Source organism: Vigna umbellata, chromosome 8 (genome assembly GCF_029865625.1).
Source record: "Vigna umbellata cultivar VRB3 chromosome 8, Vumbellata_1.0, whole genome shotgun sequence".
Taxonomy (NCBI): Eukaryota; Viridiplantae; Streptophyta; class Magnoliopsida; order Fabales; family Fabaceae; genus Vigna; species Vigna umbellata.
The window spans coordinates 47,501,507-47,518,869 of record NC_142172.1 but is presented as its reverse complement, the minus strand read 5'-3'; the positions used below and the strand labels follow the sequence as shown (position 1 = coordinate 47,518,869).

At 27.6% G+C, this 17,363-nt stretch overlaps 2 protein-coding genes across 2 annotated transcripts; both read left to right on the top strand.

Moving 5' to 3' along the window:
- Positions 1 to 1,803: 1,803 nt before the first annotated feature.
- On the top strand, positions 1,804 to 4,120 carry LOC124846455 (monooxygenase 2-like). The gene is made up of 6 exons (XM_088095705.1): positions 1,804 to 1,960; positions 2,388 to 2,534; positions 2,628 to 2,699; positions 2,786 to 2,948; positions 3,042 to 3,270; positions 3,356 to 4,120. Exons 1-6 carry the CDS (start codon positions 1,881 to 1,883, stop codon positions 3,889 to 3,891), a joined length of 1,227 nt encoding a protein of 408 aa, XP_087951831.1. The 5' UTR covers positions 1,804 to 1,880; the 3' UTR covers positions 3,892 to 4,120.
- A 7,627-nt stretch (positions 4,121 to 11,747) lies between these two features.
- On the top strand, positions 11,748 to 15,698 carry LOC124844259 (monooxygenase 2-like). Its single transcript, XM_047321153.2, has 6 exons — positions 11,748 to 11,845; positions 14,027 to 14,173; positions 14,246 to 14,317; positions 14,402 to 14,564; positions 14,658 to 14,886; positions 14,972 to 15,698. The coding sequence occupies exons 1-6, from the start codon at positions 11,766 to 11,768 to the stop codon at positions 15,505 to 15,507; spliced, it is 1,227 nt and encodes a 408-aa protein (XP_047177109.2). The 5' UTR covers positions 11,748 to 11,765; the 3' UTR covers positions 15,508 to 15,698.
- The last annotated feature ends 1,665 nt before the right edge of the window (positions 15,699 to 17,363 follow it).

Genomic DNA, 17,363 nt, shown 5'->3' with positions numbered 1-17,363 from the left:
ATATAATATTATTTAATATATTTTCATAGTTTAATAATTATTAAAATATAATTTATATTATCATAATAATTATATTAATAAGATTAAAATTAAAAACAATTAATATAAAAGTAATAATAATAAAATAAAAAAACAAAAACAATAAAAATAATAATATAAAATGTGATTTAATATATATAAATACATTAAATTAATAAAATAGGATTTTCAAATTTTTAGATTTCTTAATTACTATTATTTTTATTTTTTTAATATTCTATTATGATAATATAAATTATATTTTAATAGTTATTTAAATATAAAATATATAAAATAATGTTAAATGTTTAAATTAAATTAAATAGTTAATAAATTATAAATAAAAAACAAATTTTAAAAAACTTTCATTTCGGTGGAAATCCCATAACATATTAAAGGTATCAATATTCGATGATTGACTTTTTTTTAAAATTTTATTTTCTATTTAAAATTTAATGATAATTTAATTTAATTTAATATTTTAATATAATTGAATATATTTATATATATTAAATCAGATTTTATATTATTATTTTTGTTTTTATTTTTTATTTTAATTATTTTGATTTTGATTTTTTAATATAATTATTATAATAATACAAATAATATTTTAATCATTATTAAAATATAAAAAAATATTAAATAATATTATATTTTAAATTATATTAAATAATTATTAAATTATAAATAAAAAACAAAGTTTTACAAATTTTTATTAAAGGAATACAGGTTAAATGGTTACATAATTACTTTAATAAAAAAAGAGAAAAAGTTAAAAAAATATTTATTAAAGTTAAAAAAGAAATTTTCTAAAAAACAAAGTTAAAAGTACATATGAAACGTTGGATTTACAGGTAAAAGGGGCCTAAGGTTGACCCTAAACGAGGCCCGTGAGTTGTTTTCTTTCTTTCATTGTTTGAAATATTTTTGTTCGGAAATTTCTTTCTGCACCACATGTTTCTTCCAACATCTCGTACTGTTTAAAGTTTCAAGTCGCAACCTCGTACTTTTTAAAATCCCAACCTTTATTGAAATTAATAAAACAATAAATGTGATGTAAAATATATTTTAGATTATACAGTTTATAATATAAATTTATATTTTGAATTATATAATTCATAATACAAATTTAAAAAAAATTAAAATATAAATCATATTTTAAATTATACAATCCGTAATACAAATTTAAATTCCAAATTACAAAATCTTAAATGTAAATTTCAAGATAATTCATAATACAAATAATATTTTATATTATACAACATATAATGTAAATTTATATTTGGGATTATATAATTCATAATAGAAATTTAAAAAGAAATTCAAAATATAAATAAATTTCTTGTATAATTCACAGTGCAAATTTTAATTTCTGATGGTAGAATCCTAATGTTTATATGGAAGTCCACATTGAGGTGGTGCAAATTTTTGAATAAGGGTATGGGGTGCAGGAAGAAATCCGATGAAAGGAACCTATATGGCTGAGAAAGCATGTTACGAGGTGGTTGTGGATTTTAAAGCACAATAATGGTGCTCACCAACCAATCAATTGGTCAGTAATGACTGATGATCTGGGCGCTCCTTTTGGGACACGACACCCCTACCCAGCTTCTTATGCAAGGGAAACGCAGATACCCACACCTTTAACATGCGTAACTGTTTCCTCTTAAAGCAGAAGGGTAATCTTGTAAAACTACACCATTTTCAATAAATAACCCACCCACCTATGGGGACATTTATAGTTTATGTCGGAGATTTAGTTACACCACACATCTGCACATTCAAGTGATACACTAGTGTTCGTATTGCTAATACGTCTATATAAGGGAACGCAAATTTTCCAGTCAAGTTATATTATAACAATGGAAAGAGAAATAGTTCAAGATATTGTGATTGTGGGAGCTGGAATTGCTGGCGTCACAACATCGTTAGGACTTTACAGGTATATTTTCCGCTTCTCTAACCGTCACAGCTGTGTTTAACATTCACCAACACTTGGCGTGCACTACACAATCCTGTGGTAGTTGCCTAGGATGTTTGCTTCTGGAAGATCATAACCCAATTTAAGAGAGACAATTAAAAATATAAAATTATTATCTTTTATCAGGTTGACTGAGTGTTGAAAAATGGAAGAATGCACAGGAAAAGCAAAATATTTTCCTTTGCTTTTTGCTTCTTCGGAAAACATCCTATCAAAATAAAATTATTCTGACCAGTATACTTTTTAAACAATGACATTGACAAAAGTTTCTTTTAAACAACTTTGTCTTTGTACGGTATACTATTTTTGTGGCTACCTAATGGTGTTCCAAGAGTGTACCTACACACAGTGGTTTTCATGCATAGTAACTCTTCATTTATACTCACAGGTTGGGTATTCGAAGTTTGGTGTTGGAATCTTCGGATAGCTTGAGAGTCACGGGCTTTTCTCTTTCCATATGGCAAAATGCTTGGAAGGCTTTGGATGCCGTTGGTGTTGGAGACAAACTTCGCCACCACCATCGACCACTCAATGGGTATAATATATATATATATATAACATCTTTTAAACTTTATTCTCTCGGTATCATTCATTTTTCTCTAAACTAACTGCAAGAATTGGACTACAGGATTGTCACCACTTCATTGGTTACTGGGAAACAGATAGCGGCCATGCCTTTCAAACCAACAGAAAACCAAGAGTATGTATACCATGTGAATCAGTGTGGCTAAATGTTTAAATTTGATCCAAATTCTTTCTATGATCGGTGTTCTTGTGATATTGCAGAGGTATTGAAATTCGTTGTGTTCAAAGGACAAAAGTGTTGGAAGTCCTTGTGAATGAGCTTCCAAAGGAAACCATCAGATATTCCTCAAAAGTTGTTAGTATTGAGGAATCTGGCTTCTATAAGATACTCCATCTTGCTGACGGGACAACCATCAAAACCAAGGTAAATAGTGTGTGTGATATGTAAAGAGAAACAACTGTTATGAATCGAAGTTGGTAAACTCCAACTGATACGTGGATGTTTTGATGGTAACAGGTGTTGATTGGGTGTGATGGAGTGAACTCCCTGGTGGCAAAGTGGCTAGGCTTCAAGGAGCCGTCTTTTACTGGGAGATTTGCAATCAGGGGTTTTGCACAGTTCGAGACCAACCATGGATTGGAGCTGAGGTTCATGCAGTTTTTTGGCAATGGTGTTCGTGTTGGTGTTGTTCCTTGTAATGAAAAACAGGTCCACTGGTTTTTCACTTGTGTACCCTCCAGCCAAGGTGATTTTTCTTAAATGCAAGTTCCTAACTTGAAACTTAAATTGTAAAGGATGCGATATGATTGATTCATTTGTTGGCCCTACAGAGCTAAAGGAGCTGAAATCGGATCGTGCTAAATTGAAACCATTTGTGTTAAAAAATCTTGAGAACATGCCGAGTGCTGTTAGAGCCTGCATAGAAATAACTGATGCAGATGGTTTTCTATCATATCCATTACGATATAGACAAGCCTGGGATCTGATGATGGGGAATATTAGTAAGGGCAATGTTTGTGTTGGTGGAGATGCTCTGCACCCGATGACTCCTGATCTTGGGCAGGGAGCGTGTTGTGCTTTGGAGGATGGGATTGTTTTGGCAAGATGCTTAGCTGAGGCATTTTCGAAAGAGAAAGAGGAAGAAGAGGTGCATTTTAAGAAGATTGAGGAAAGCTTGAAGAAATATGCAAAGGAGAGAAGATGGAGAGCAGTTGATGTTACTACTACAGCTTACATGTTGGGTTCCATTCAGCAGGCTGAGTCCAAATTGGTTACCTTTTTGAGGGAAAACATCTTGCCTACGTTCCTGGCTGCTCAATACCTTAAGAAGTCAGGTTATGATTGTGGAAAGTTAAACGGTTCCTAGACTACACAATCGTTTTGTAAAATGATCGGTGAGGTTATCATTGTGGAAAATTAAATAGTTCCTCACCGACACAATTATTTCGTAAAATGATTGGGAGCGGAACTTAATATCCTAAATCATGTAATATGTTTGAAAAATAAATGTTGTAATATTTATGTGTGTTTGTATGGCTTCAATAAGCTATAAGTTGCTTTCTAATAAATTTTTATAATAAATTTATATTTTCTAATTTGGGTTCTTGTTATTTATTTATTTTTGTTAATTAATAATATGTATTTTAAATTGAGATGGTTGTTAGCTTGTTCTCTTACTTTACTTATTACATGTAAAAATGCGGGGTGTTGCTCCCTCCACCACCACATCTTTCTCCCTCCACCTCCCCAATTTTTTTTAATTCCAATTATATCCTCAAATTAAAATTTTTTATTTTTATTATTTTAATTTATTCCAAACCTATTTCTCCTACTTTACTCTCAATTCCGTTTAACAATTTGTCTTCTGTTTTACTTTACAACTCCATTTGTCTTCTCTGTTTCACTTCTCTTCATCCGTTTCTTTCTTCTTCATTTTCCTTACATTATTAAAATACATTAAAAATATATTAAAAAATAATAAATCAAAACATTTAAATTAAATTATTAAAATATTTTCAAAATAAAGAATAAACTAATAAAACAAATCCTAAAATTAAAAACGTAACTCGGAGTCCATTTAAGGAAAGAATTGATGTCAACATCCGTTTAAGGAAAGAACGGATGTCAACATCCGTTTATGGAAAAAACGGATGTTAACATTCGTTGAAGGATTTTGACATTGAAGGATGTCACCTCCATTTAAAGGTTACGTTTTTTATTTTAGGGTTTTATTTGAAGGTTTATTCGAATACGCACCTTAAGAAGCAACACACGCATTGTACCACTCACCACGAGAGCGACACTGGAGACTGCTTGATAATTCTTTCCATCACCACCAACCTTTACAACTTGTAGTATCTCATCGCGACAAAAGAAAGAGATGAAGAAATATAATGTTAAAATAAAAGAAAAATACTTTACTCATGTACAGGGAACTAGAATAGGTTATTAGTGGAATAGGTTGTGAATGGGTAAAATTAAAAAATAACCCTAAAAATAAAATTTTACTTTAAGGGCAAAATAGTAAAGGGGAGGTGGAGGGAGAAAGGTGTGGTGGTGGAGGGAGCAACACCCAAAAATGCGCTGTACACGTGAGCCAATCTGGCTTATCACATATTTGAGTCAAGTTGGGTTTGAGAAAAATATAATTATTTTATTTGGGCTAATTTTTAATCTGGTTCACTTAGAATTTGGCTTACCGGGCTAAATCCGTGGTAAGTCGGATTGGCTCACCAACTCACCTAATTTAGTTTAATTATTTATTTTTTTTGTTTTAATATTATTAGTTGGACTTTTTTTTATTATATTGTAGATGGTGATAAAGAATAGATGTTTTAAGAGATAAAAATATTTTAGATTTATCTATTCAAGACTATAATAATATTATAAATGGACAAAAATTATCAATATTAAAAACTTATTTGTTTGTCTTTTGTACATGTTTTTTTTGTTACACTTGGATGATATGATATTTATTTATTTTGAATTTGTCTTTGGAGTTTAACATCATTTTAGTGTTACGTTTATTTATATTTGAATTAAAAAAATTGTAATTTCATTGAGTCAACCTGTTTAACTCATGAACTCGTGGTGGGTCGGGTCAGGTTCAAATTTTTTTAACTCACTAATAAGTGAGGCAGGTTGGGTTGGTTCAGTAAGTTACCAACCCATGATGAGCCGGATCGGATTGAACCGGGTTACCGTTTTGACAACTCTAATTTACATGTTATTTTATTATTTTAGAATTTTTTTAATTTGATAGATTTAAAATTTTACAATTATATAATTTTATGATTTTTTAATTTTAAAATTATAAAAGTATAAATTTTAAAAATTATGGTTATAAAATTATAAATTTTAAAACAATTAAATAACTTATAGTGGTAACAGTCGTGATGGAGTAAAATAACACCCATGGTAGTCATCTAAAAAGCATATCAACCTATTAAGAGAAAATTTAAATGACATATTCAGTTAAAAAATATAAAGTTGTTAAACATTCAGTACATCATAAAAAAATATTATTACAGACTCAAAAGTTTCCAAATTTGGTTGGTGCTCTTGATTAGGAAGAAACAAAAAGTTAGTTGGTGCTTTTAATTAAGAAGAAATGAACAGTTCCAACTTTTATTAAAGATTTGAAATTTATTTAATATATATATTATTAAAGTTTGGTTGGTGCTCTTAATTATTAAGAAACAAACGAAGAAAACGTGAGTATATAATTTTAATTCGGGGCTGTTTTTGGAACTACGTGTTTTAATATGAGTGGTTACTTTTGAAAAAAAAAGACAACCTACTTTTTATTTTATGTATTTGTTTGGCAGTTCAAAAGAGATTTTGACGTTATATATAATCCAACCCTATGCACTATCAAATTAATTTCATGATCACTTATCATCCACACATATTCAACTTATCACAATACAAAAGTACTTTTCAAAGAAAACCAATAAATTTTAAATACAAACTTATTTTATTTATTTACCCTTATATATATATATTATGGGATTGAAATCATCTATTTACTATTGTCTATTTTGATATTTATTTTTATTACTATTTGGTAAAATGGAATTATTTATTAATGTTGATGTCAAAATAAGTTTGACAAGAAAACTTAATATATAATAAATATAATTATTTATCTTTTTATCTCAAATTTATATTTATAAATTTTGGAATAAAAATTAAATTATTGATAATTTAATTGTGACTTAATTGCTATTAAATATATTTTATCATAACTTAATATTCATTAAATCTAATCATTGTTTAAAAATGACTATTCCATTATTCGGCCTCTGAAGTTTCTCAGGTGATCGACATGATAATCTTGATTATATCGTCCAATCCAATTTAAGATTAATCTAAACAATCATATGATACAATTTTCATGCCAAACTATGTGGTCACAATGATTGGTCTATTTGAGGTCCACGTAACAAGAACAGAAACTTTTCTAGATTTTCATAACTCTGAGCAAAAAGTTAATATATTGATTCATACGATTTAAAGAAAAATTGTTCAAAAATAGTAGTTTTCACAAGAAGAAAGAATTGGAAAAAAGGAGTAGCATATACCTGTGTAACTCCCTTCTCTTCTATCTCTTGATTACTAGGGCTAGACATTTTTTGCTTCAATTAGTACTATTTCTCTGTCTGGTAGAACACCCTCAATATCTTAAGTAAACATGTCACAGTAAAATAAATCACTTGAAAATTTAATCTAAAACAAACAATATCTTATTAACGTAGAGATACGTGTATATTCAACCTATACAACGTATCCTGGTACATGTGAGTACGTGTGAGTTGCTAATTTGTAAGCATTCAATTTCCTAAATAAAATGTCGAAGCAAAATCGAAACCAGACAAAAAGAGATGGTCTGAGCTGCTAAAGCAATAATTAAGGTGGACGTACAGACACAGACACAGCACCAAAATAATACGGAACCACGTGGTTTGTCTATGATGGTACATTTCTCCACAAACCATAGAGAACATTTTAGGAGTGGGATGTTTATTTATCCTTTCTTTTAGTTAATAATAAATAAATATACAAATTCATCCTGTCAAACTTTTATTTCGAGCATGTTATATTATCAGTTTGTAAAACCTTGATGCGAATGTTTTTAATCTTTATTATTATTTATTTAATTCATATAAGTTATTTATTTTGTAAACCCCTCTCACAACACAGTGGTCGAGTTCCTTTCATTGCGGAAAAAAAATCACCTTTTCTTCACAAATTGTTTCTTGTGGGATTTTTTTTCATGTAATCACTTTTTATGACAATTTTTAAAAATAAGAACGTGTTAAAATTTTATTGACCTATTTAAATTTATTTTCAAATTTTTTTAAATGAATTAATCACGAACCACAACAAACATTGTAAAAAAATGTTGAAAAAGTATTTTTCTTTCAATCTCGCATTTTCATAACAGAATATTGTGTTTACTTTAAAAGATTTGGGAGAAAGTGAATAAATAAATCTGAGGAAATTTGAAGATGAATTGAGGATTGTTTTTTAAGTAAATTTGAAAGTAAGGTTTTTGAAAATTATGATAGAATTTGACCAATAAATAAAAAAATTATAAAACATTCCTAATTATAAAAGTAATATAAAATGATAATTGTCGATAATAAAATTAATATAAAAATTACTAAAATGTTAAAATAATATTTGAGAGTAATATATATTTTGACACAAATTATTTGAAATAGTTGTATTAAGAAAAATTAATAAATAATTAATACAATATATTTTAAAAAATAACTAAGTTTAATACAGTATATTTAATAAATAATTAAAAAATTAAATTGTACTAATAATCTGAATAAAAAATTTCTATGAAAAATAATTTTATCATGGCAAAAGAAAATAGAGAAGTAGAGCGCTACCGTAACTTTATTATTATTATTATTTAATATTTATTATAATTACTATTATTAATAAAATTAATAAATGAATATTTCAGTTTAGTTAGAATTGAATTTTTTTATCTATTTGTATGCATTTTTCAGAAAAAAAATACAAGAAAAATATATAATTTCCAAGAACAAAATTAATTTTTTAAATAAATATTATTAAATTCTCTCAAATCTTACTGGATAGCAAAAATGAAATAAATCATCAATCCTACAATTTTTTTTCTTAAATAGTTTAAAGTAAACACAAATAAAATCAATAATCTAACACAAACAATACACGGCTTATTCTTATATAATTTTTCGTCTCCAAATAGACCACAGACATTTTCATAATAAAAAAATACATAAGAATTAACTTAAACACTTAAAATAATTCTAGCTTGCCTTCGTTTAAGTTGTCATGTACATCATAAACTTACATTTCATTCACTAATAATTAATCTGGACATTAATTGGTTAATGATCTAGACGTTGTCACTAAAAAAATCAAATTAAATCATTTTAAACGTTGAAAAAAAAAATTCGAAAATCAATTTTAACAAAACTTATAAAAAGTAAAATCTTTGAAAACGTACACAAAGTAATAAAAAAAAATACAATAAGACAAAGAATATGAATGGATGATAATAAAAAATATGAATGGATCTTTCCACATCTTTGGTCAGTTCTTCCATGTGCTTCTGCAACTCTGCAGTGAATGTCAGGTACAAGTGTTTAATATATAGCAAAAATATGAAGGTCAATAGACAACTTTTAATCCCTGCAATCTCTAGTTATTATATTATCTAGAAAAATATAAGGCACAAACTTCTATCCCAAACCCCTAAAAACATTATAACATCATGTTAAAATCATCAAAAATATAGCACATTTATGACAGAATTCCTGACATACCATAAACTTCAAATGATTAGTTTTATGGCCAATTATCTATAAATTAATAGAAGAAACTGGGGAAGAACAAAACGTGTTTAATTATTTTAATTATGCTCTTTTAACGTGCAACGTATATGTATTATTATATAATTTGTTTTTTCATGATTCTAGCAAGAGATATCTTTTAATTGTTTACTTTTTTGTCACGTTAGTTTTATCTTCTTTTTTATGATGGATGAGAGTGGCTTAAGTTGAATCTGGACAAACGTGAGGCTGATGTTAATTATAATAATAGGGAATCGGATTGCTTTTAACCTTCCAATCTTGAGAATTATAGTTAAGAAACCAAGCCTGATATCTATATCATTATTTTGAATCCATCTTATTTATTAATTTGATCTTCCTTACGTGGAAGGCATCTAATCTAATGACTTTGCCAGATAAAATATTAGTAAATATGAATATATAGCTCATAATGATAAACTGATATTTCAAATACTAGATTTTCAAACGAGTTTCCTCTACAATAACATGCATTGATTTTAAAAGTTTAAAATTACTGATGAATCAAAATTTATTCGAAAATACAAACAGACATTTAATTTCAACAATAGATTCGAAAAATATTTTTCCAACACTTAAAAACTCACAAATATAAGACCGTCCACGTTAAGTATTAAATATGAAATAAAAAACTAATTTGAATTGGAAAACCAAACAATATGATTTTACACAATAATTCAGTGTTTTATATCTAATCTAAAAAAATATAAATAATTATTCATGTGAAGAATCCAGTGTTTACAAATTTAAAAAATAAAAAGATATTGAAACCATAAAAAAAACAACACACTTTCCCAAGGCACATAGTAATTACTCAAAGTTTCAGTCACGTTTCTCTTTTGAAATCACAATCACAATAAACTATAACAGGATAAAATTATATATACACAATATAAAAACCTCTTATCGACTTTTATCACTATAATTTATACTTTACATGTGTGTGATATTAGTGTAGCTAAAACAGTCATGAAATTTCATCTCAATTAAAAGGTACAACAATTCACAATATCACATGCCTAATTTATTCTACCACAACATTGATAACAAAAGTTAATCGTCTTGTTCACTTGAATGGATTTGAGGGAGAGTGATTGAAGGGATGTGAAAGATTTGAAAGTAAATTTTATTGTTGTTTATTTGAGTGAATTTAGAGGTAAATGAGAGTCGATTTGGAAGTAAATTTGTTTAATCTGTCACGTCAATCAAATCCTATACTAATTTTCACAAACTTTACTTTCAAATTCACTCTCACTTATCTCCAAATCCATTCAAATAAATACAAAAGATTTACTTTCAAATCCTCTTAAATCTCCTCAATCACTCTCCCTCAAATCCATTCAAGTGAACAAGGCCTTAAAATTTACAAATTTTTTTCTTTAAGAACTACATATCTCAAACTAAATACTTCTAACCGAAACTCAGCCATTAAAGTAAAAAACTTTGTGTTACAAGTATAAGTTTTTTATTCTAATCTAACGGAATTAGAAAATAAAATTTGATAACAACAACACAAAACAACAAAAACAAAGTATCTTATCTAAAAATGCAAAGATCATCTATCTCACCACATACCTTTAATTATCCATCATAATGGTTTGATAATTTAGTTTTTATTTAAAATATTTATATATTATTTTTATTAAATCTCATAAATTTTTAAATACTAATTTTCTTAATTTTTACATATTAATATTGATATATTTCTTATTTATTAAATATATTGTTTTATTTGTTATTGAACAATTTATTAATATATAATTTATATGTGGACATAAAAGAGTGTGCATTAAATTGAAATAGATTTAAAGTTAGGAAAATGACACTTGAACAATCATTTTTGACAACATTTAGACACGTGCACACGTGTCAAAATCTGAGTGGTCCATTTTCATTTAATTTTTCCAACTGAACCACTCAGATTTTGACACGTGTGCGCGTGTCTAAATGTTGTCAAAAATAGTTGTTCAAGTATCATTTTCCTTAAAGTTATTATGGTATTGAGAGATAAATTTGGTCTGAAAGGTTATTTTTTGGATTTTAAAGCAGAGTGAGTGTGGCCACCGACGAAATGTTTGATAAGCAATGTGAAGAACCAATGAATGAAGATCTGCGAGTCTTCTTTTTGCATACCCTTATCCTGTAATAATGGAAAGGAAATGCATTTTTAATTTGAAATCGAAAGGGTATTGTTGTAAAAGTATATGTCATCGTCATTAAATAACTCACTTTCCAGGTGGATATTTTTAATTGGTCACAAGGCTGCACGGTCCAGTGAAAGAGATGGTTCATCTTCCGTTTTCTCATTCTATATAAGGATGCAAGAGAGGTGTTCGTCTTCCATATACTTCTTCTGTACAAGAGGATAATGGAAAGAGAATTAGTTGAAGATATTGTGATTGTGGGCGCTGGAATTGCAGGCGTCACAACTTCATTAGGTCTTCATAGGTATTCTTTCTTTACTAACAAACTCGCCCAGTATTATTTTCAGATCAATATATTTTTATATATATTTTACATCTGTTACTTTACTTTTCAATATTTTTATATATACAAAAGTTGATTTTTTTAATAATAATGAATATTAAGTTATACATGTCAACAGAATATTCTTTTACCAAACTCTTATGTTTTATTTATAAAAAATGTTCAAAGTCAACCACACTCAGCGTGCATCAGTTAACACCAATAGGACGCATTTTTAAGGTTTTGTTCATTTGAATGGATTTGAGAAATAGTGATTGAATGATTTGAGAAGATTTGAAAGTAAATTTTGTTGTTGTTTGAGTGGATTTGGAGGTAAGTGAAAGTGAATTTGGAATTAAAGTTTATCAAAATTAGTGTAAAATTTGATTGATGTGACAGATTAAAAAAATTTAGTTACAAATTCACTCTCACCTCCAAATTTACTCAAATAAACAACAAAAAAAATTTATCTTCAAATCCTTTCAATCACTTTCCTCTAAATCTATTCAAGTGAACAAAGCCTAAAAGAGGTGATATTCATGTAATTTAGAGTGTAATATTTTCTGTAGCATTCATGTAATATTTTTCATAGTGGTAAAAAAGTAATTATCTTAATGCTAAAGGTGATAATGAGTTGTATTTTATAGAACTTCACTTATCCCTTATTTGATATGTAACAAACAAAAAATTATGTTTCATTTGTCAAATTTATATTTTTATATTTATGGATTGTAAAAAATTTATAAGTATTTCTAAATATTTTTGAATATTTTTTTAAAAATATTTATAATTTTTAAAGTAAAATATAAAACATTATAAAAAAATATAATATAATATAAATTAATGTTTAACTTTAATTAAATGTGACTTAATAAAATATAAATAAATATTAATTTTAATTAAATTTAACTCAAAAAATATAAGTTAAACTTTAATTTTAACTTTTACAAATAATTAATCAATACTCACGAATATGAGTAATATGATATTCATACCCTATTTGTTTTGTTCGTCGTAATTTGAGATCGTTAAGAATTATGAATTATGGTAGTTGTTTATACTTTGCTTTTGAGATCATATACAATTTTTATTTTAAAATATAAAAAATAATTTCAGAACCAATGTTTGTTAAGTTTTTAATTCTCTTTGTTTTTAGAATAATTTTGAGTGATTAATATTTGGAAAGAAGACTTTGTCAAGGAATGAAGACATTTAGATTGAAAAATAGTTGGTTACATTAGTTAAAAACGTTGTTAGATAAATTATGAAGTTGGTTAATTGTCATGTATCCTTGAATAAGCTTTTGGGTTTCAAAGTCAATGCTTACTAACCTTTGAATTCCTTATTTGTCTGAATAATTTTGATAGAGTCATATTTGAAAAACAAGGATTTATTAAGAAATGTAAGTATTTGAATTGAAATATAGTTAGTTAAATTAAGTCAGAAAAATTGTTAAGTATATTATAAAATTGGTTAAATGGTTTTATATAAACTCTAACAAAAACTTATATTTCAAAATCAATGTTTATTAAGCTTTAAATTATCTACTTGTTTATATATTTTTAGTGATTCATAGTCTAAGAAACACAATATTTTTAAGGAACGTGGATATTTAAATTACACAATAGTTGATGAAATTAGTTAAAAAAAATGGTTAAATATACTATGAAATTGGTTAGATGGTAATGTAAAATCAGACAAACACTTGAACTCCAAAATCAATATTTCTTAAGTTTTTAATTTCCTAATTTTGGAATAGTTTTGAGTGATTCATTTGGAAAACAATACCTTGTTAATGAATAAAAACATTTAAGTTAAATTGGTTATATTAATTAAAAATGTTGTTAAATACATTGCAAAATAAGTTAAATGATCGTATAAACTTTGACAGTCACTTATACTTCAAAATCAATATTTTTATTAAGCTTTAAATTCCCTATTTATTTATATATTTTTAGTGATTCATAATATAGGAAACAACATTTTTAAGGAATATAAATATTTGGATTACACAAGAAATTAGTTAAATGGTAACAAAACCAGGACTTGAACTTCAAATTGTATTATTTTGTGTGAGCATATTAGTGCCATAAAAGGCCGCGCAATAGTGTATATACACATGTACTGTGTTTATGTATCACAACTCTTCATTCATACTCACAGATTGGGTATTCGAAGTTTGGTGTTGGAATCTTCGGATACTTTGAGGGTCACTGGCTTTTCTTTGTCCTTGTGGCAAAATGCTTGGAAGGCTTTGGATGCTGTCGGTGTTGGAGACAAACTCCGCCGCAACCATCAACGACTTCATGGGTATGCACAAACATCTTTTAAATTTTCTTCTTAGTATCATTCATTTTCTCTAATGCAAGAATTGGACTACAGGATTGTCACCACTTCACTGGTTACTGGGAAACAAATAGTAGCCAAGTCTTTCAAATCCACAGAAAGCCAAGAGTATGTATACCATGTGAATCAGTGTGGCTAAATGTTTAAATTATCCAAATTCTTTCTATGATCGGTGTTCTTGTGATGTTGTAGAGGTATTGAAATTCGTTGTGTTCAAAGAACAAAAGTGTTGGAAGTCCTTGTGAATGAGCTTCCAAAAGAAACCATCAGATATTCCTCAAAAGTTGTTGGTTTTGAGGAATCTGGTTTCTATAAGATACTCCATCTTGCTGACGGGACAACCATCAAAACCAAGGTAAATAGTAAGTGTGATGTGTAAAGAGAAACAACTGTTATGAATCGAAGTTGGTAAACTCCAACTGATACGAGGATGTTTTGATGGTAACAGGTGTTGATTGGGTGTGATGGAGTGAACTCCCTGGTGGCAAAATGGCTAGGCTTCAAGGAGCCGTCTTTTACTGGGAGATTTGCAATCAGGGGTTTTGCACAGTTCGAGACCAACCATGGATTGGAGCTGAGGTTCATGCAGTTTTTTGGCAATGGTGTTCGAGTTGGTGTTGTTCCTTGTAATGAAAAACAGGTCCACTGGTTTTTCACTTGTATACCCTCCAGCCAAGGTGATTTTTCTTAAATGCAAGTTCTTAACTTGAAACTTATATTGTAAAAGATGTGATACGATTGATTAATTTGTTGGCCCTGCAGAGCTAAAGGAGCTGAAAGAGGATCGTGCTAAATTGAAACCATTTGTGTTAAAAAATCTTGAGAACATGCCGAGTGCTGTTAGAGCCTGCATAGAAATAACAGATGCAGATGGTTTTCTATCGTATGCACTGAGATATAGACAAACATGGGATCTGATGATGGGGAATATTAGTAAGGGCAATGTTTGTGTTGGTGGAGATGCTCTGCACCCGATGACTCCTGATCTTGGGCAGGGAGCGTGTTGTGCTTTGGAGGATGGGATTGTTTTGGCAAGATGCTTAGCTGAGGCATTTTCGAAAGAGAAAGAGGAAGAAGAGGTGCATTTTAAGAAGATTGAGGAAAGTTTGAAGAAATATGCAAAGGAGAGAAGATGGAGAGCAGTTGATGTTACTACTACAGCTTACATGTTGGGTTCTATTCAGCAGGCTGAGTCCAAGTTGGTTACCTTTTTAAGGGAAAACATCTTGCCTACGTTCATGGCTGGTCAATATCTTAAGAAGGCAGGTTATGACTGTGGGAAGTTAAACCGTTACTAGACTACACCATCATTTTGTAAAATGATTGGTAGGGGTAACTTAATGGGTTAAATGATGCAATGGTGTTTGAAAATAAATGTTACATATATATATATATTAAATAAGTTTTAACATAAATTTGTAAACTTTTAATTAAATTCCTAATAGAATTGTATGGCTTATTTACTAATCAATAAATTTTTATTTTTCAATCGAATTTATGTTATTTAATTGGTACTTGTTCAGCTGTTACAATAATTTATTGAGTAAGAGTAAGATGACACACATTGACATTTATCTGATAAACCTAACAAGGATAAAATGTTCTTAAAACAATGAAGAGTGTTGCTCTCTCCACCATCACCACTCCCTGCACCACTCCCTGTACCACCCCATACCTAATTTGTCATTCCAATAAAACGAATGTTCACATCCGTTTCACCTTCAATAGATGTTGATATCCGTCAACAAATGTGACCACATCCATAAATTAAAAATTTAAAAAAAAAGTTAACGGATGTGGCAGTTTAACTAATTATATAAAAATATGATAATAATTAATTAAATAATAATACATAAATTAAATTAATAATTATTATTTTATTAAATAAAATAAAATTATAAGTAATAACAATTTTCGAGAAAACTTCTCAGAAGGTCACCCATTAGGCTACCGAAAAGCAAATGCATTTTGGTAATATGAGTAGCCAAATCAATCCATTTAAGCTATCCTTCAACTGTATAGTCCCGTACCTATACAGTCTCTAGATCTCTCTCATTCCGGTGTATGTTTGATTTATCCATGTTTCCCTTCCACTGGAAGCCTGTCAGGAGCCGCTCTTTGTTTGTGGCCCTTGCACTTCATGCCTCTTGCACCGACGATCACTTCCCACCCTCGTCAGTAAATAATATTTATATATTAATTTAAAATATAATAAATTAATAAACTAAAAAAATAGTCCTAACAAATGTGGCCACATTCATATCCGTTTAACTAATAATATAAAAAATATTATAATAATTAATTAAATAATAATACATAAATTAAATTAATAATAATCATATTATTAAATAAAATAAAATAAATTTATATATAACAATGTAATAAATTTTTTAAAAAGTAAAATAATATTTATACATTAATTTAAAATATAATAAATTAATAAACTAAAAAAAAACTTAGCACATCCGTTAATTAATATTTTGAAAAACATTATAATAATTAATTAAATAAAAATATAAAAATTAAATTAATAATAATTATTTTATTAAATAAAATAAAATAAATTTATATATAATTATCTAATAAATTTAAAAGAAAATTAAATAATATTTATATATTAATTTAAAATATAATAAATTAATAAACTAAAAACTAAAAAAAAAACTTAACGGATGTGACACATCCGTTTAATTAATCATATAAAAAATATTAAATTAATAAACGAAAAACTAAAAAATAACTTGAACGAATGTAGCCACATCCGTTAACAGATGTGACATATCCGTTGAACTATATTTTCTTGAACGGATATCGACATCCGTGGAAGAAAAAATGTGGGATGTGTGATATTTTAAAATATAAAGGATATTTTTGAAATTCTAAAAAAATGTGGTAGTGCAGGGAGCAATGTAGGGTGGTGTAGGGAGTAACCTCAAGAATGAATTTTTGTAGTTTTTCGAGAAAGAATTAAGTAAAAAATAAGGAAGTGTAGTGTTAAATGAATGTAAAAAAATCATGTATGTTAAAATATCATTTTTTAACTTATTTTCTTATTTTTAAAATTTAAAATTTTAGAATTTATAATTTTCCAATTTTATAACTATATCATTTTATTATTTCATAATTTTACAATTTATACATTTAAAATCATGAA